Source organism: Hemicordylus capensis, chromosome 10 (assembly GCF_027244095.1).
Source record: "Hemicordylus capensis ecotype Gifberg chromosome 10, rHemCap1.1.pri, whole genome shotgun sequence".
Taxonomy (NCBI): Eukaryota; Metazoa; Chordata; class Lepidosauria; order Squamata; family Cordylidae; genus Hemicordylus; species Hemicordylus capensis.
The window spans coordinates 29,093,280-29,113,188 of record NC_069666.1 but is presented as its reverse complement, the minus strand read 5'-3'; the positions used below and the strand labels follow the sequence as shown (position 1 = coordinate 29,113,188).

Below are 19,909 nucleotides of genomic sequence, written 5' to 3'. Positions count from 1 at the left end.
CCACTCTGTGAAACAGGATGCTGGACTAGATGGGCCTCCTTGGGTCTGATCCAGCAGGGCTGCTCTGATGTCTCCTAGGTGTCCGCCATTCCTGGTGGGTCTGCTTGGCTTGGACCCCTGGCACTGGCTGTGCCTCTGTTTCCCGATCCTGGTTAGTCTGCTGGGTGGTCCTGGTCCCACCTCCCGACTCTGATCTACCAGCAGTGACTGCCTGCAGCCGAGCTCTGCAGAGCAGACGGTGTCAAATGCTCTTTGGGTGTCCAAGAATACAAGGAGGCTGTTCTCACGCACAGCCTAACCCAGGCTCGGGACGCCCAGCCTGGGTTAGGCTGAATGTGAGAACCGCTCAGATGGGGCCCAATTTTGTAGCCCAGCTCTTAGCCAGGGTGAAGCGCTTGAGCAAACCCGGGCTCTGGGATCGTGTGTTTCTGGGGCTAAGTATGTTAAGCCCCAGTGGACACAGAGACAGGTGCCTAGAGGGGAAACCCCCCAATGCACTGGGCATGTTGCGTGCGTGGTGCATTGTGGGCTCTCAGAGGCCGGGTTGCGTCATCCTGGCCTCCGGAGCTCCAGATTGTCTGGGAGCGCGGTCTGTGCTGCCAGCAACATTGCAGGTGAGCTTGACCAGCCCCCCCCCCGCCCCGTCCCACCCACTTGCCCAGTTGTGTGAACTACCTCAGTATCTGCCGGGTCACACCTGTCCACAAGCTTGTTGACATTCTCATAGAACTCTAGAAGCTCTGCTGATTTTAATTCAGCAAAGCTTATTTTCCATATGCTTGATCATTTTATCTTCAATAATCAACCAATCAATATTTCATTACAGTCACAGACCAGTACAAGAATAATACTTGCATACAGAAGCCCAGCAAAATAAACAAGGTTGTAATACAATAGTTAAACATCAACACAGACCATCTAGCCTGGATTCTTGATGAGCTCCTGGAGAATTTTATTGGCTATTAAACAGTATTTAGCCACATTATAAGATATAAAGTCATTCTTATCGGTTAAAGGATAATTGAGCTAAAAAGAATCTGTACAACCTGGATGACAACTAATAAGAGGAGTTATATATTTATGCCTTATATCGCGATAGCATTGACGAGAAATCATTTCAATTTCTCCCGAGTTGCGGTGACAAGTATGTTCTTTATAGGGGGATTTTAAATATATCTTTAATAATGTTTTCCATCAATTTACCTGGAACAGATGTTAAGCTAATTGGTCTGTAATTCTTTGGATCCCTTCTAAAAAGTTAAATACTTTTGTTAGATTACCGATTTCACATCTTTCAGAACTGTCAGGTGGATGCCAATCAGATCCAGTGATCTGTTACTTTTTAATCTGTTATTAAGCCCATCTCTTGCCACCTGTAGTTGACTTTATTCTTCAGACTCCCTCCTTGAAAAAGTGAGTTCAGGGCAGGCGGAGATATATATCCTACATCTTCTGCACTGAAGACAGATGCAAAAAGTTCTTTCTGATTCTCTGCAGTCTCCCAATTTAAAAACAAGGCCAAATGGCCTAATATACTCTGTGTGTGTGTGTGTGTGTGTGTGTGTGCGCGCGCGCGCGCGCGCGCATGCGGGGTGTGTGTGTATGTGTGGTTAAAAAATAGTTACAAGCTTTCCCTAATAAAGGCCTTCATGCAAAACAAATTCCTATTTACCACTAAATTCAAAGAAAGCAACAGTACTCAAGGTGTAAATTGCCAGGCCTGCAGTATTAATAGGGAACCCACCTCCCCCAATAATTTCTGCTAGAATAAATACCCATAATGAGTTTGTAAATTCTATCCACGAAATACCTTCCATTTGCAAACGCAAGCATCTCAGCAGAGGAGTTTTGCTTTCCCTTACCAGGAGTGGCTTCCCATCCCCTTCTGCCCAACCACAGGCAGCCATACCATGAGGCCAAGGGAGTCTGTTGCCTCAGGTGGCAGATGCGCCATGAAGGGGGACAGAGCAGAAGACCAGCAGGCAAGTCTGAGAGAGAAGGCACCAGGGCTGCACAGGGATGCTCTCCACCCAAATGACTGGGAGCTGGGCAAGAGCAGGGCACCATTTGTGTAAGGGAGGCTTGCTCAGGATAACTTCCTAGTAAACTGTCTTTGTATTTTAATTAGTGAGACCGCAGCATGACATTTCTAAGGCAGCTCCAAGAGAAGCCATGGGACCCACGGGTGAGTGAATGTCACCGTCATATACAACCAGAGGTCTTGACACTCTCAGAAGACATACATAGTAGTCAGATGGCACCCACCTGCATCTCCCCAAAGCACAGATTGTGTGCCAAATTCCCGTTCCTAAAATGATGAAATTCCACAGCAAATAGCAGCATTTCTAATCACCACGTCCTGTCCTCACTCGCAGCGGGGGACCTAAGTTGGTATGTTGCAGCAAAATAGCCTGTGGGTCCTGGGGCTGAGAGAGCCAGGAATGCCCCCGTTCCCAGGCGGAGGCAAAATGCAAACCAGGCCCAGTCCAAAGAGCAAAAGACCCAGCCAGCATGGATGTGGAAACCTGGCCCAGTCTGGCAAGCCCAGAGAGACCTGGACAAGGGGCAGGCCCCACAGCTGGGGAATGGACCCCCTCACAGCCAGCAGCAGGCCAGCCTGTGACAGCGTTGAAACAGCTCTCGGGCAAGAGCGTCGCAAGCCTCCAGCGTCCGTGCAGAGCAAAGCACCCAACCTGGAAAGCTCTTCAGCTGGAGGGCCGACTGTGCTTCCTCAGAGCGGAGGGAAAAGCACTCTGCACATGCTCAGAGCTGCTTCAGTGCTCCCAGCTGAGCCGGAAGCCCCCGTCCCGAGTGAGCCTCGCACCTGGACCCCTGTGTGTTCCCTGAGGGCAGGGAGAGGAGGGCCTCCGTGGCGCTGCAGCAAGCCCTCTCTGAGAAAGAATGCGACGCACGTCCAGCTGGGGTCAGGAATCCGAGGGGGGCTCCAAGGCGGACGCTCCTCGCGGCTTCCGGTCCCACCACCTTGCAGCTGCCTGCCCTAGTTTTCCTTGTGAACCTTTGGAGCTGGCCGCTCTGCCTCTCAAGGCTCTGCCGGAGCGTCCCCAGGGGGGCTCACAGCTGCACAGCAGGAGCAGAGCCGAGACGCAGCAGCGGCCTCTCCTCGGCGGCTTCCTCCTCAGGCCAGACCGCCTTTGCTCTTCTCCAGACGGAGGGGGCAGCCACGGGGCGGGGGGGCAGATTGTCACACATGGGGGGGCACCTCGCTCCCCGGGGGAAGGCCAGCCACTCCACTGTGGGCTGCAGCAAAGAGTGTGGAGCCGGGACGCCCTGCAAGCAGCAGGAGAGGACGCAGGACCCATAGCTGGTGGGTCCGGCCCTGGGCCATCGAGCTCAGCGCTGACTGCATGGGGCAGCTGGCGAGGGTCCCCAAGAGGGGCCTTGCCGGGAGATGCTGCCAGGGATGGGCCCTGGGAGGTCCTGCAGGCAAAGAGACCCCAATGAATCCGCTGCGCAATGGATCCCGGGTATCTTTTCCGTGGCACACTTGATCGATCTAGCCAGTTAACGGATTAAATGCGGCATCCCTAATTAAGAGCCTTGACTTGCAGATCTGGTTGGTAGCTGGCAGGCGATTCTGTGGGGGGCTCAGGGAAAGGTGAGGTGCCAGAGACCCTCGGCAGGTTGAGCTCCTTGAGGCAAAACTCCAAGCCCCGCCCCCCCACCCCCCAGAAAGCACAGTGCTGGGACTGGAATCCAGTCTAGAGTGGCAGCGGCTTCTCCAAGGTTGCAGGCAAGAGTCTCTCCCAGCCCCCTAACTTGGAGAGGCTGCCAGGGAGGGGCCGTGGAACCTTCTGCAGGCAGGCAGGCAGGCAGGGGCTCCTCTCAGAGCGGCCCCATCCCCTAAGGGGAGGATCTTGCAGTGCTGACGTGTAGTCTCCCGTTCTAATGCAAACCAGAGGGGGGCCTGCTTAGCACATTCATGCCGGCTACCACCCGGCCAGCTCTCCTCCCCTAGCCCCGTGAGCCTGGTGGGGGCCGTCTCCCTTTCCAAATGGGCCCTGGCAAGCTTGGTGTGGGAGGCAGGGAAGTGGCCAGCAGCCTCCTGCGCTCTCCCTGCGAGCTTTGCAAGGCGGGCAAGAACAAGAGGGGCTCCGTGCAATTCTTCCAGGGGTCAGATCGGTCCCGAAGAGCTGCTTCACTGTGGGGGGCCTCTCTCTGCCCCGCCTGAGCCCCCCAAACCCGACACCCGACTCGACCGCACAACCTTTCCTTTCCTTCTCAGCCTTGGGTCCCCAGACGTCGCTGGACTACAGCTCTCATCCCTTCGGCCACTGTGGCTGCGGATTATGGGAGTTGTAGTCCAACAACATCTGGGACCCCGACTGAGCCTTTCCTTGGAGGGAAGGGGCTGCACCCTCTGCTCCGTTGGGTAGCTCTTTTCTGCACATTTCCCTACCTCTACAAATCTTTCCATGGGCACCTGAACCACACACAGTTTTCTGAATGCAGCCTGGAATTGTAGAAGGGCATCCTGGTGCTGGCAGTGCTGCTCTCCGTCCCCTCCTGACTTGTGCGGCAATCTTTCATTGTTAGGATTTCAGCCTTAATTACAAGAAGGAATGGAAGAAGTGCAAGTGCCCATAAACCAACAAGGGAAGCATAAAACCGAGAGGTCTGGATTCTCTCAGAGCAAGAAAAAAAGAGAGACGGGGGATGGAGAAGATTCGGTGGAGCTCCTCTGTGCCTGCCAGCTATAAACCATGGAGGGAGGACAGCAGGAAAGGCTGGGGGGGGGGAGGCATTTCCCTGGGGCTCCCCTTCTGCACACTGCCTGCCTCCGGAGCCCTCGGCAAAGCAGACCCGTCTCCGATCGTAAAACATGAAGGCCCCCCCCCCAGCATGCTGCTTCTGGGCCCCACCTCAGCAATCCAGGGGTGGCATTTGGGCGGTGGAGAGAGGCAGCGAGGCGAGAGAGCCGACTGGGACAGGCTGCCCTGTGAGGAAGGGCCGCCATGAAGGAGGGAAGGGAGCTGCTGGCCTTGAAGGCGCTCTTGCTTTGGGAGCATTTGAGGATGCAAGGAGATGTGTCAGAGGATGTGCCAGGGGTGGGGTGAGCCTCTCCTTCCCACCATGTTTCCAGTTCAGTCCCCCTCCCCACAGTTGCTATTCACCCCACAAAACACGCAGGCACCCCAGGCGACCCAGAAAGACTTGAGAAAGCGAGATCAGGAGAGTCCTGACAAAAACGGTCACCCAGTCCAGCCTCCAACTGGCTGCTTGATCAGCAGCAAAATGCCTCCATTCGGGCAAGTCTCATTCGAAACGTAAACAGCAGGGGGAGCCGTCTCGCAGCCGCTTACAGCCTGGAAAAACAGCAACTTTTCCACGCCGGGGATACGACGTCCTCGCTCTATACTGCAGCGATTCAATTCGAGACAAGGCACTGGCAATGTGAACGGCCCCCGGCTGTCCACGTAGGGACTGCGGTGTCACGACGCAGGGAGTGCAAAAGCACACTTCCGAGATACGACGTGACCCCGTTGCAGGGGGTAATCTGCAAAGCGCCCAGAAGGGACAGCTGGAACATGTTTCCCTAATGGAGAGAGGGAAAGGTTTACACTTAGGACAGGAAGGCCATAAGCATGAAGGCAACAGCCTCTCCTTGCGATTGCTCCCCAGGTAAACTGCCTCTGGATGTGGATCATGGCTCAGAGAGAGGAAGGAAGGAAGGAAGGAAGCAGAGGAGAAAACCAGAGAAAGAGCGACTAAATGCAGAAGACAGAACTCTCATGCCTTCAGGAGCAGTGCAGAAGGGAGAATTTCCACGGATGCACCTTTTCTCACTTGGGCTTGCTCTCTGCTACAGAACCGTTAGGGGCCCAGAAAGCTTTATGGTCCCCGGGAGGGACGAAGGCAGGACTGAGGTCTGAATGTTGCACAGGCCAAATGTTCCAGGGATTAGAGCTTCCGATCCTCTCGGTCCGGCTGCCTCGGTTTAAGGGGGAGAGGCGGTAGTGGGAGGGGACGCCTTGGTGCTCGTCCCCTGCCCTTTCACATGGCCGGAGAGGACGATTGCACAACCCCCTGGCAGCCCAAGCAAAAGGCACAGCTGGCTTCCTGCACAGCAGACAGAGGCGAGGAGGAGGGTCTCGAGGGGCAGAGAGGGGAAGGAAGTTGGAGCTGGCATTCGCCTGCCTACACAGCCTCACTCCCAGACCCACGCCCAGCATCTGGGCAGGCAAGCACTGCGTACAAAACAAAAGACAAGAAGACACTTTATCTGCAAACTCTAGAGGTGCAGGGATGTCATTTATAGACCAAGATTGTGTCCCTGATATTTACAGGAAATGCTGCTTTCCTGCTTTATTTGCAAGCTGTAAAGGAGATGATACTGCCTCGAGACCAGACGCGGAACAGCTTTGTCAAAGGCGGAGGATTCAGGCCTTCCCTCCCTGAGTATGTCGGCGTTAACCACCCACATGTTAACATTTCAACATTGTTGCAGCAGGGTTGAGAATCTGCCTGACTTACGCTCAGCCAGCTGTTGTGCGGCAGGAGGGTGCATTTAATTTTAAAAGGAAGTATGTTTGAAATTCCCTGCGTGAAGTTAGGAAATTGGAGTCCATCGAAGCAGCATGAAAGCTGAAGGAAAAGCAGGAGACTCCCCCCCACAACCCCAAATATGGGAAACTTGGAAAGGAAGCCGTGGAGCTACTATCCAGAGAATACAAGCCCGTGACTGGCCCTTGGCACAAAAGAGGAATATCCTCCCCTCCACACCCCCACACAGGACGGAACAAACAAAGCTTAGCAAGGGCTCTTCAAACTGGGTCCCCAGATGTTGTTGGACCACAACTCCCATCATGGGGGTGGGAGCAACAGCAGCAGCAGCAGCAGCAACAACAACAACATCATATTCTGGGGACCCAAGCTGGAGAACCCTTGGCTGAGAAGACTAGGCCCGGCTTGAAACTGGGGTACTTAAAGAACTTCAGTATATGCTTCAGACTGAATTGGGCGGCGGGGGGGGGGGAGCTTGCAAAGCTGGGTTGCAAAGCAGAGATTCTGGCCAGGCTAAAGGAAGGATTCCTTCTTCCCAAGAGCCCTTCTCTCTCGACAGAACTGGCCGCTCGGCCACGACAAGACGTGGAGATTGCCGTGAGTCGAGTTGGCTTGAAAAGGGCGTTCTGTGGGCAGCGCCAGGCTCCAATGACTGCTTCTCCCTGAAATGTGCTTGCCAGTCCTGCATCCTGCAACATGCACCTGGCCGTCTCACACCCCTCTTGCCTGTGGGCTGCTCCCCCGCAGGGGCATCTGGTGGGCCACTGTGTGAAACAGGAGGCTGGACGAGAGGGGCTTTCTTGAGGGGCCTGATCCCGCAGCAGGGCTGCTCTGATGTTCCTAGGACTCTTTCTTTCTGCTCAGCCATTATACGATAGATACAAATACGACGAATATTTATATACTGCTTTCCAACAAAAGCTCCCAATGGGGTTTACGTGGATATCATTCAATAAATGAGATGGTCCCCTGTCCCCAAGGGGCTCGCGATCTTAAAAAGAAGCATAAGCTAGACACCAGCCACCGCCACTGGAGGGATGCAGTGCTGGGGATGGAGAGGGCCAGTTGCTTTCCTCCCTCTGCTAAATCAAGAGAATCACTGCCACTTTTAAAAGGTGCCTCTTTGCTCTGTTGTAGCAGAGGAGGCGTCCGGCAGGTGGGCTTCCCAGAGGCACCTGGTCGGCCATGCGGGAGGCAGGAGGCTGGAGCAGATGCCCTCTTCTCTGATCCTGCAGGGCTGCCCTGAGGTGCCTGGATGTTCTGGAAGAGTCTCTCAGCAGCTACCAGCCAGGATTGCTAAAGGAAACCTCCAGTTTCAGCAGCAGTCTATCTCAGAGCACCAGCGGCTGGGGACACAGAGCTGCTCTTGTCTTAAGCCCGGCTTATGAGCTTCTGGGAAGCTCTGCCAGAAGCAGCCATTGGCTGGTCCAGGTGCCACTCTGGGTGAACTTCACAGCTTTCTTCTTGTGCTCTTAAACCTTTCAATGAGGCTGGGCTCTGAAGGAAATCCAGGGATGGTTTGTGTCAGAAGTCACCACGGCTTAGCCCAGTACTTCAGGGGTAGCCAGCCAGAGGCTTTCCAGCTGTTGATGCACTACAACTCCCATCACCCCTTCTGCATTGTCGCGGGGGATTGTGGGAGTTGAAGTCAGCTGCTGGAGAGCTTGAGGTTGGCCAGCCTGCACGACTTGTTTTCAACAGCAGGAATCAGCCCCTGTGAGAGAAGTGCCTCTGCTTAGGTGCAGAGTGAATCTGACACACCCTGACTAACCAAAGAGGGTCCTTGGACATCAGGGGTTAGGGGGACGCCCTCCACAGCAGAGGGTGGCCACCCAGGAGCTGATTCGGCTTTCGTTTTCACCATTCCACATGGCGGGCGTCAGTGTTTTCCTTCCTAGCCAATGGCGGGGGGGGGAGTTCCCTGCAGAGATAGATCTGCATTTCTGAAGAGACCATGCCTCTTACCATGCTAATGATTCTAAGACAGTGCCTCTCTCTATTTGCTCCGGCGTTTTCAGAAAAAGTAGCTTAAAACCAGCATTTTAAAAATCCAGAAATACCTTGAGATAAGCTAGGATTTGCAAGACAAAGCCTGACGTGTGTGTGGAGTGGGTCCAAGGATCTCGTCGGAAGTTCGGGGTAAGTTTGGTTGGTGTGTGAATGCACACACTCTCTCCCGAAGGAGATTCGGGGCAGAAGCCCCCGTGTGTCAAGCCTCCAGGCATATTTGAGTGCTGGAATTCCTTTTTTAGACATTAAACACAGGGAACCATCCAGTACCATATACCATGCCTTTTTAAATGCTTTCCCCCAGAGTTGGGGAGAGACTCAAGATCATCTAGGGCACCCCCTAGGTATCCTTCTTCCCTACTAGCCCCTGCCCAGATCATCACCAACACGCTCCAGATCAGAACATGGCACGCAAGCAGAAGGCAGAGGCTGGGGTCTGTCCTCAAAGCAAACCTGGGAGGGGGCAGGGTCAGCCCTGGCCCGCATTCCGCGTCTGCCTCAAACCAAATTCGAACCCACCACCTCAGGGCTGAAGGAAGCTGGGACCAAATTACAAGGGCTATCTTCTCCTCTCCCTGATCAGATCAAACACTTCTCTCAGTTATCAAGTAGATAACTGAAAAACAAACTTTGAGATTACTACTGGTATTTTTATTGGCATCTGGTATTTTGTTGTTCACCGCCTAGAGTCTTTTGAGGAGGCGGTATATCAGGAAATTTTAATAAATAAATATTAAGCCATCCAGCCAAAATCACAACACAAAGACAATGGTACATTCAAACAATGGATAAAGGAAAACAGTGATGGAGGATGTGCATCGTTTGTCACTCAACTTATCATTCCAAAAAATACAAAAAGTGACCACTTCTTAATGAAATTAGAGCCACATTTCTGGGGGTCTCAACCTCCAGTTAAGTTCTCTCCAGATAAGTTTCATCATCACAGCTATAGCCCATGTCCTAAAAAACCTATCAGACAAAGGAGGATTTATATTCTTTTTCTAATATGCTGTTATAGAGATCTTTGCAACAGTTAATAAGCTTTGTTCATGATACCTTTCGAATAATTCCACAGAATCCTTCGATGATCCTCAGGTAACTGGCAACCTGTTGTTTGCTTAATGCAGAACAATATCAGCTGCCAAGCGTGGAGGGTATCCTGACATGATTCATGCATTTCAGCGTGTTTTTACTCCACCTTCCTGCTTCAAACAAGAACACGCTGAGCTGAAGGTAGCTTAGGAGATTTAAAAACATCTACACGAAGGTAGGAGGCTGGTGGCCCCCGGGGGAGCTGCATGGGCTTGAAAAGAGCGGCGTGATGGACGGCAGCTTCTTACGCGGTTTCTCTCCGAGGGGCTCCATGCCCTGCCCGGCCTCCTCCTCTTTGGCTGCCCTCCTGCACGGCCAGCACCGGCCTCCAGTTGCTCCTGCTCCTGCGTCTGCATTCCAGGTGGTGACTCTACCACAGCGGTCACCACGTGGAAGCCAAACGCAGACGCAGAAAGAAAGCAAAGCAACACTGCCGGGGAAACAAAAGGCGAGTTTTCCAGGCAGGTGCGAAGGGGAGCTTTGCAGAGGCACACTTGGCTGCGCGCACGGTGTCCAAGCACAAGCAGGCAGCGGCGCAGTCCGTGGGGCGCCCGACTCCCCACTCGACCAGCAGGCCATCCCAGACCCCAACTGTGCACCGAGGTCCAGCGGCCTCTGGGCGAAAAGGGAGAGCCAGCCTCTTGCTGGGCGGCAGCAATGAGCCATGGCTGAAGATTGCGGGGGGTGGTGTGGGGTCCAGCAGCAGTTGAGCACCCCCCACCCCACCCCCAGAGACCACCTCCATTCCACTGGCAGCAGGGGAAGCCTCCCCGGGGGGGGGAACAGCCGATTCGGGGCTGTGTTTTTGGGTTGGGGCCACCTGGAGTCGCTGGGAAGGCGACAAGAAGCCCACCCTGAACACAGGAGCCCCGGTTGGGACAGCCTCCCCCCCCCGCCCCACCACACCGCTGCTGCTGGACTTCAAAGGGACTGGGCGGCAGCAGGGCCCAGCGATGCCTGGTGGGGGCCTGCAGATGCCACAGGAGCTGCCAGCGGGGGGGGGGCATCTCCTCCGCTGCTGCTGGAGTGGAGAGGGGGTCGGGCAGCCCCCCCCCCGTTCCCTCCCAGCCAGGCAATCCTTGGAGCTGAGACTTCTGCTTCCAACTGCCAAGCGACTCCCCGGAAAGTGTTTACATGGAGCTGATGCCGCAGCTGGGAGAGAGAGGAGGAGGGGGGGGGGAGAGGCTCTTGCCCTGGCAGGGCTGCCTTTCCCTCCAGTCATCCATCTGCCCCCCCCCCCCCCCATCATCCTGGCATCCCGCCTCTCTTCCTGCGCAAAGGCGGCTGGGGTAGCCACAGCTCGTCCTCCACTCCTGACACGACCACTCCGTCTTCCTCCCGGGCTGCTTACCCGGCCACGTCACAGAGATCCCAGCAGGCGCGCACACAGCAGCAGCAGGAGGCAACTCAGCCAGGGAGGCCCGGCCTGGCACCACCTCCCTCTCCCGCTGCGAGCACCCCACCCAGCAGGCCCTCCGGCCTCCCCTGGGGGCCCTTCTCCAACTGGCCTCCCGATATTCTTCTGACCCTGACATAGTCACACTGGACGTGCGAAGCCTTTCGGCCGGAGCTGGCGTTTCACAAGCCACCCAAGCGCCTTCCCAAGCCCCTGCAAAGCTGCTCCGGCCCAGGCAGACGTTCTCTTCAGCAAATCTTGCCCGTCCTGTTCGTGTGTGGATGGCAGCAGTGAGTGAGCCGCCGGCTGATCCCCCGATCGAAGTCGAGCACCCGAACCACGACACCGTGCGGGCTCCCAAAGAGGGACCAAGCGTCTGCCTCAACCCCAGATGGGCAGGGCCTCGATGGGGCCTGCTAGTGGTTAGAGTGTTGGACGAGGCCCGGGGGACCTGAGTTCAAATCCCCATTCAGGTGACTCTGGGCCAACCCCATCGCTCTCAGCCTGCCACACAGCTCAACGTGGGGTTGCTACAGAACCATCTACACAGCTCTGGGCTCCTGGGAACAAACCATCCAGCCAGCAGCACCTCTGTTTCCTCTGGACTGCGCTTCAGCGACTTCCCCTCACCCAGGTCAGGGGTGTCACTCAGAGGGGACTCCCCCCCCCCCAAGCGTGGGCTGGCTCAGTCTCTGCACAGGGCGAAGGCTCTGCAGCGGAAGAAGGGACCCGAGCAGCGTCCGCCCGCAGGGAGCGTGAAGCTCCCCGGTCTCTCCGGCTCGGGCGATCTGCTCTGAACAGAGCCCTCCTCCTGCTGAGGCTTGGAAGATTTATGAGTCACCAAGTATCGCTTTCTTTTATGTGCCTTTTAACATGCTGGATTTATTTAATGCAGGCCTCTCTGTAATGTAAACAGCTTGTAGATCTAGCAAAATATTTCCTGAACTCCCCGCCTCACCCCCCCCCCCGCCCCGCCTGCCCCAGTCTTGGAATACTGAGCGGCTTCGGATGTCATGGGGATGTCCTGCCAGCCAAAGGCACAAGCACTTCCACATCCAGCTGGTGGGGCTGGGCCGGCCCTTCGCACCCAAAAGCGACCCAATGCATCTCTTGTGGCAGCCAGCCTGACTGGTCCCCTTTGCTAAGCAGGGTCCGCCCTGGTTGCATACGAAAGGGAGACCACATGTGAGCACTGTCAGATATTCCCCTCAGGGGATAATGGGGCCGCTCTGGGAAGAGCAGAAGGTTCCCAGTTCCCTCCCTGGCAGCAGCATCTCCAAGAGAGGGCTGAGAGAGGCTCCTGCCTGCAACCTTGGAGAAGCCGCTGCCAGTCTGTGAAGGCAATCCTGAGCTCGACAGCCCAATGGTCTGACTCAGTATTTGGCAGCTTCCTATGTCACAGACCAAAGGAAGTCCCTCTCCACACACTACACACAATGAATGTGTGGACCTCGCTGCCGCAAGAGACTAACTGGAGCTCTCTCACTAGGGAGGGTCAGCTTCCTTCCTTTGGGGTGCTCTTCCACATGGGGGCGCTTTTCAGATTGAGCCCCACCACAGGGTCACTACTACGGGTCTCCTAAGTGTGCCTCCATACTTCCTGTGTGGTGACACCGCAGTCCCTGCACTGACAGCCAGGTGCCGTCCACATTTCCGATGCCTTCTTTGGGGTTTTATCTTTGCATTATAGTGCCACAACGTTGCAAGTCCGTTGCAGAAAAATAGCTGCATTTCCCCGTTGCAGGAGTTTGAGATTCTGGGGGTTGTTTTCAATACGATCCTGCCAAGCGGAAGCATTTCAACCCTACTGTCGTGTGTAATCTGGAAAGTGCTCAGGGCGCTTTCCTGATGAGCTGCTTAAAAGCATCTACATGCCTCGTTCAGGCAAATTGCAGCCAAAACGTAAAATCTGCAGGGGGAGCAGTCTCGCAAAAACTAACAACCCAGAAAAACAGCAACTTTTTCATGCCAGATATATGATGTTATCGCACTAGATTGCAGTGATTAAATTCGAAACAAGGCATCCAGCATATGACCCTGCCTGCAGTCAGCGTCGGGACTGCAGTGTCACAACACAGGAAGTATGGACGCACACTTCAGGGATATGCCCTGACCCCGCATTAGGGTCCAATCTGGAAAGCGCCCAGGTGAAGCATCCAGGTGTAATCTGCAAAGTGCCCAGTTTGCCCTGCTAACTGGGCCAAGAGGCACCTTTTAACCGGGATGATTCTCTTTCTTGAGCAGGGGGAGAGCAACTGGCCCTCTCCACCCCCAGCACAGCATCCCTCCAGTGGCGGTTGCTGGTGTCTAGCTTGTGTTTCTTTTTAGATTGTCAGCCCTTTGGGGTCAGGGGGAGCCATCTGATTTATGTATTTGTTTGTTGTTTCCCTATGTAAACCGCTCGGGAAACATTTGTTGAAAAGCGGGATATAAATATTTGTTCTTGTGCTTGTTCTTGAAGATGTCTTTCAGGCCTGTCTCCAGGGTGGGGCCAGTGGGTGTCCCGCCCCGCCTAGAGCCCTGAGTTGCCCCTTCCAGCACTCTTTTTAAAACTGGCTTTTCATTGGTGTCGCGGCAATGACCCATTCAGATCATTTACATTTAAAACAGCTCATTTGAAAAACAGGAACAGTCCACCTGGGGCATGGCTAGGTGTCTAAAAAATCTGGGGCCAGGGCCCACAGTCTCCCCGGCCCATTCGGATAAGGAAGACTTTTCAACTAGCTCTCTAAAGGAGTTTTTCAAGCCATTAGTCATCAGAACATCCTCAGATTCTGTGGAAGAGGGTTCCTGTGCCTTCACATCTCTCCCCCAACCTTTTTGTGGCAGCTTTGCTGTTGCTCAATTATTTTAAACAGAGCTTGGGGAGGGGGGTTAACCATCTATTGTTTGGGAGTGATGACCCACCTGGGCCATCCCCCTGGCCGCTGAGGGGCTGGGCAGGAGGCCGAGGGCACCCATGCCCCCAAAGAGCGAGCCCCCCCCGACAGAGCAACCCCCTTCCCTTCCCCTCTGTACACAAATGGGAAGGGAGGGGACAGAGGATGGGGAGGCCAGTGGGAAGAAGGGGCTCGCCTCCAGCCCTCCCTTGAATTGAAATCGCCAGTTGCCATTGAATTCAATGGGGCATGCTCCCAGGGAGGGGGGTATAGGATTCCTACACACACACCCTACCCTGGAAAAGGTTCTGCAGATGCCCAGTGCACTCTCTCTCTCTCTCTCTCTCTCTGCTAAAGATAAGAGCATCACCACTTTAAGAGGTGCCTCTTTGCTCTGTTAGCAGGGGTAACCCTAACGTTGACAGAGTGTGGAGTAATTAAAAGTAGGTTCAGTCATTTGGTCAGGTGGCTTTAAACAAAGGATTAGACAAGTTCCTAGAGGATAGGTCTAAGTGGACTATTAGCCAAAACAGCTGAATAGAACTTCCATGTTCAGTGGTAGTCTACCTCAGAATGCCAGGAACATTTTCAGACAGCATTCTTTGCCCAAAAACCCCAATGCAAAAAGTGGTGTGTTTTTTTAACCTGGGACATAAATCAGGCTTTGCTCTAATGGGCAATGAAGAACCTGGATGGTGTGTGAAGTGCTCCCCCGATCGCTTGCAGGGACTTTGGGGTCAAGCTGGCAACACACCCTCTCCCCCCACCCCCATCTCAGAGGAGAGGCGAGCTAAAAGCCCTGTCTGGAAATGCTCCTGCTGCTGTAGACCAAGACTCAGGGAGGGCCATCTTGGGAGTTTCCCAGAATTATCTGGCTGGCTACTGCAGGGAACAAAAGGACCAAGGCGGCCCCTGCGTGGTCTGACTCAACAGGGCTCTCCACACATGCTTCACAGGGATTGGATGTGCAGAATCCCCTTCATGCATTACCGGCGGGTTCCCAACCCTGCACGCTGTTCAACTACAGCTCCTATCAGCCTTTGGCCAATGCAGCTGGTCTATGGGAGGAGAGCTGGTCTGGTGGTGGCAAGCATGACTTGTCCCCCCTTAGCTCAGCAGGGTCCACCTTGGTTGCATATGAAAGGGAGACTCGATGTGTGAGCACGGCAAGGTATTCCCCTCCGGGGATGGGGCTGCTCTGGGAAGAGCATCTAGGGTCCAAGTTTGGCAGCATCTCCAGATAGGGCTGAGAGAGATTCCTGCCTGCAATCCTGGAGAAGCCGCTGCCAGTCTGTGTAGGCAATACTGAGCTAGATGGACCAATGGTCTGACTCAGTCTGTGGCAGCTTCATTGTTGCATTATGGGGAAGCGCTGTCAAGAGAATGCAAATGGGCCGGAGCTCTAGAGGGCTGGTGTTCCACCATCATGCCCCCCCACACACACACACAAGGTGTGATTCTCAGGCATTTAGCTTCTGAGACTCTAAATGAACTGGCAGTTCTGAATAGCTTCAGCCAGGCAGCAGCTGTGATAACGGGGAGATCTGATCAAGAGAGTCGTCCCAAGATTCAGATGCTCTGGGCTGGGAGAGGCCCAGCAGGAACCCTCCAAGGGCTGAATCTGGAGTGCCAGCTACCAGGAGGTTCTCCTGCACAAGCCTCTTTGAAATGACCCCAGCATTGCTCTTGTACAGCTCTCAATGGTTCCAATGGAGCCGGGACGGGAGAAATCCCCAGCAGGGAGTCGGATCTTTTGGGCGGGCATCACTCCAGGAGGGGGCAGCTCATTTCAGGCCCACTTCTGCACCACATCTCTCCGTCCGCCCCCCACCCCACCCGGCCAAGTGCAGGAGCCAAGACCCTGCGCTGAGGCAAGGCAATGCCAGCCACATGCAGGATCCTTGTGCCAGACCCCTGCCCCGCTGTCCCTGCCATCAAACTAGCCGCAAAGGACACTCCTTTGTGCATCCAGCAACAAAGAAGCAGGGCCTGCAAAGGGAGGCCGTGGGGGGGGGAAGCCTGCCCGGCGATGCCCCCGCTGGGGTCCCAAGGGCTTCTTCCTCCAAGTGCTCCCCGTCTGAGCAGGGCTTCTTCTTCTTCTTCCCTTTGTTTATGGAAGTTGTCACTGCAGACAGAAAAGTGACCCCAGCAACTGAAAGACTCCAGTGCCAGTCCGTGGTTTTCGATCGCAATGTTTTTCTTTGCAAGGAGTGGGAAATGGGAGCTGGGTAAAAGTCTGGCCACAGCCAGGCACCCAATTAAAGGCTCCAATTAGCCATAAATCACTTGTCATTGCCGCCAAGAGAAAGGGAAGGATCAAGAGCAAAAGAGACAGACAGACAAACAGAGACGAGGCCGTCCGAAGCCACCCCTGAGATCTCCCCCCACCGATCTCCCCCGCTGCCTTTGCCACAGTTCCCTTTTCTCTTCTGGGGGCAACTTTTTCTCTCTGGACCAAGAAGAGGCACTAAAATGCTTGCGGGGGGTGGGGTGGGGGCTGGAAAATGATGATGATGATGATGATGATGATGATGATGATGATGATGGTGATGATTCTCTTGTGCCAACATGGCACATGGGAGTTTACAGAGTCACACGAGGAAAAATGAGACATCCCTGCCTTGGGGAGTTTGCTGCATTTGGATGGCCCACACTATCTAGATAACAGGAATATTGGAAGCCTCCTATTCCCCAGTCAGACCATGGGCTCATCTAGGTCATGCTGCCTAGAAGTAGCTCTCCAGCATTTCAAACCCAGGAACCCAGGAACCTGGAGGCCTACATCTGAAGAAGATCCTGCCAGATACGCCATCAGCCACCTAATGGCGCGGCAGGGAAATGACTTGCCTAGCAATCCAGAGGTTGCTGGTTCGACTCCCTGCTGGCAACTCTATCAGGCAGCAGTGATATTGGAAGATGTTGAAAGGCATCATCTCCTACTGCGCAGGAGGAGATGGCTATGGTCAACCCCTCCTGTATCCTACCCAAGACAACCACAGGGCTCTGTGGGCACCAGGAGTCGACACCAACTCAACGGCACACTTTACCTTTACTGTACTGAACCTGAGACCTTCTGTGTGCAAAGCAGATGCTCTTGCCCTGAGCTATGGCCTCTTTCCAAAGACATGTCAGGTCAACTCTTGCTTCTGCCTCAAGTGACTCACTCCCTGCCCCATCCGGTCCTCCAGCTTCCCTTTGTCCTGCCGCAGCATTTGGTGCAAGCTGGATCGGGTCCCTCCTACATTCTGTGCAGCCTTTAACATGCTGGTGGCATCTGGCAAACATGTGGAGACTAATTACAGTATCATGGATGTCAAGCTGCCAGGAGGCTAAGCATTTGGCTTTATCCAACATACCCATATCCCAGGTCAGCCACTTTCCTTTTCCCTGGCCACAAGAAAGATGCAAGAGGTGAAGCCCAAGAACTGAATCACAGTCCGATGCCAACTTGCTGGAGATAAAGTCTAACTGAGCCCAGAGTGACTTACTTCCAAGTAATCATGCACAGGATTGGGTTGCAAGTACATGACAGTGCATTTGATCACACTCAACGTGCTACTCTCTCTCTCTCTCTCTCCTTCCTCTGTCTCCACACACACATCCTATTTAGATTTCACATATAATCTCCTTGAGACAGGGAACTTTTTCTTTTTCTTTTTTGCTTTTATATATCAACGGAATTAGAATACTGTGCAGCTAACGCAGTAAGCTGGAGGATGCTTTGAAAGATTCTGAAGTCCCGCCAAGTAATGTAAACTTGAAGAAATTTATTAATAATTGCAGCACTTTGGCCACAATCCAGCCAAAGCTCAGCACATTTAAGTCTCATTTATTTCAATGGGAGAGAACCAAGGAGATGCCTAATGTTGCTGATAAAATAAAGACAATTTTGGCTTATTAGTCTGTCGTACCAAAATTACTGTGGCCACGCAAGTTCCAGGCAAAACTTAATTGTCTCTCACTGAAATCAGTGAGACTGGAAAGCCGGATTGTGCCCACAGGAATCTTGGTGTTATGTCCTAATAATCCATAATATTTGTCAGGGGTGTGAAATCTTTGATACTAAGCAAGCTAACTTCACACAAGCCATCCTGTGTCCATATATTTGAATTTCCCCATTCTCATTTGAAAACATCGAAATGGTTCTAATTTCTAGCAGGCCATATGTGGGTATTTTATCTGGCTACTTATTCATTCATTCATTCATTCATTTATTCTCAAACTGTTATTAGAAAACACGAAACAGCAATAACAAATGAAAGCAGGGATGGAATTTGGAATGTGCATGAATTAAAAAATAGGAAGTGATCATGCCTCTCTTGGTAACAATGGCATTTCTTTTGCATCAGCTCCACATTACCTTAAATTCTGCTTTTAAGAGAGTGGCCATCTTTTTACAAGCCTGAAGTATTTAATTTCTCTTTCAAAGCACACTATAATTAAACCTCTGTTTATCTCAATGGGGCGTGTGCAGGAGATCTTCCCACTGGATCGTGCCCAAAGTGTTTTAAGAATATGCACAGGAAAATCAGTTCCTGGAGATGTACCAAAGGCATAGAATTTCACACTGTTTACAAGCTTCAATTGCATTTTTTGGGTAACTGATACACATCTTATGAAAATTTACAGATTTGTATCAACTATACAGATAGAAATACCGTGTATACCTTTGTCCTTAGGATGACCCATCAGCCCTGGGCTGTGATGAAGCTATTATGCATCCCCGATTAATGCTTAAAAATAAGAGAAGAATAATTTCCTGACAATATGACCTCGAGGTTTTATTCACCTAAGTAGGAAACCAACAAAAGAATCCATCTTCCAAAACTGCAACAACTTGGCTGGATTGCCTGTCCTAGAGGAATTGTAAAGGAAAAGTCCTAGGAGCTGTATGGACTACTTAAAAAAACCCAAAACATTTTAAACTTTCAACAGCATGTAACAAGATTTGGACAATAACTCCCTCCGACACTCATCAGAAACAACGAAAAGATATTAAAGTCCTTTTTCTGGAAAGAAAAATAGATCAAGTTTGAGTTGAATGATGACAGACAGACAGAAATGGCAAATCATTCCTAAGAAATATGATTTGCAGAGTGGGGAGCCTGTGTGTTTTCCTCTGTTTAAACAAAACAAATCAGGTATTTTTGCACTGAAGGTCTAAAAGGACTTTTAAAGAAAGTTCGCTCTGCAGAGCTCAATGGGAATAGCTGCAGTTCCTGCCAGAAAAGAAAAGTCAGGGACGCAACTCACCTTGGTGTGCTTGATTTCCAGGTTCAGCGTGGGAGAAGGCAGCAGATGCAGGGATGCCATCAATGCCGCCGGGTCAGCCTTGACTCCACCTGGCATCTCGATTTTGCTAGAAGTCATGGTCTCGGGCGCCTCCTTCTTTGCCCAAGTGATGGTGTCCCCAGCCCTCTCACCCGAGGAGAAAGGGAGGCTTCCAGACTTTTTTCTCTCCCCCAGAGCAGTGCTGAAGATGTTGCTGCGCCCCGTATATAGGCAGGTGCCAAGGCAGGTCTCTTCTTATTGGACATGAAGGCAGGGCCAGAGAGGCAGGGCCATCCTACCTTGGAGGAGGACAGACTCAGAGCTGGCTGCCTTCACAGAGGTCCCTCAGCCCAAGGCTGGTGGAGGAGGAGGAGGAGGAGGAGGAGAAGGCTCACGAAGAGGCCACCCCGGGGTCCTCCTCACTGCTCTTCCAGACCAGCCAGCCTCCCTCACCTCTTGGGCTCCATCCAGCCCACTGGGCACCAGCAGCTGAGTGGGCTTTGCCAGCAAAGGAAGAGATGAGGAGCAGGCAACCTTCTTCCCTTTGGGCTGATAAGCAGGGATGGGGGGGGGGGGAAGGGGGCCAGGAGATAGGGCTGGTGTGGGGAGGGGGGAGGGAGGGAGAGACAGGACCAATTACGGAGGATTTCCCCGTGATAATTAAAGGAGAATTAGCACCTTGGTCTTAGAGGCCGCCCAGCGGAAATCTGAAGGCTGGGTTTCTAAGCAGAGGCTCAAG

General features: G+C 53.2%; 1 protein-coding gene across 1 annotated transcript in view; it reads right to left on the bottom strand.

Annotated features, from left to right (window-relative positions):
- ALDH1A2 (aldehyde dehydrogenase 1 family member A2) overlaps positions 1-19,473 on the bottom strand; it is a 69,928-nt gene extending 50,455 nt beyond the window's left edge. The window contains exon 1 of the mRNA XM_053273107.1: positions 19,153-19,473. Within this exon, the coding sequence (XP_053129082.1) occupies positions 19,153-19,269 (117 nt within the window). The 5' untranslated portion in view covers positions 19,270-19,473. The remainder of the gene's footprint in view (positions 1-19,152) is intronic.
- Positions 19,474-19,909: the final 436 nt, after the last annotated feature.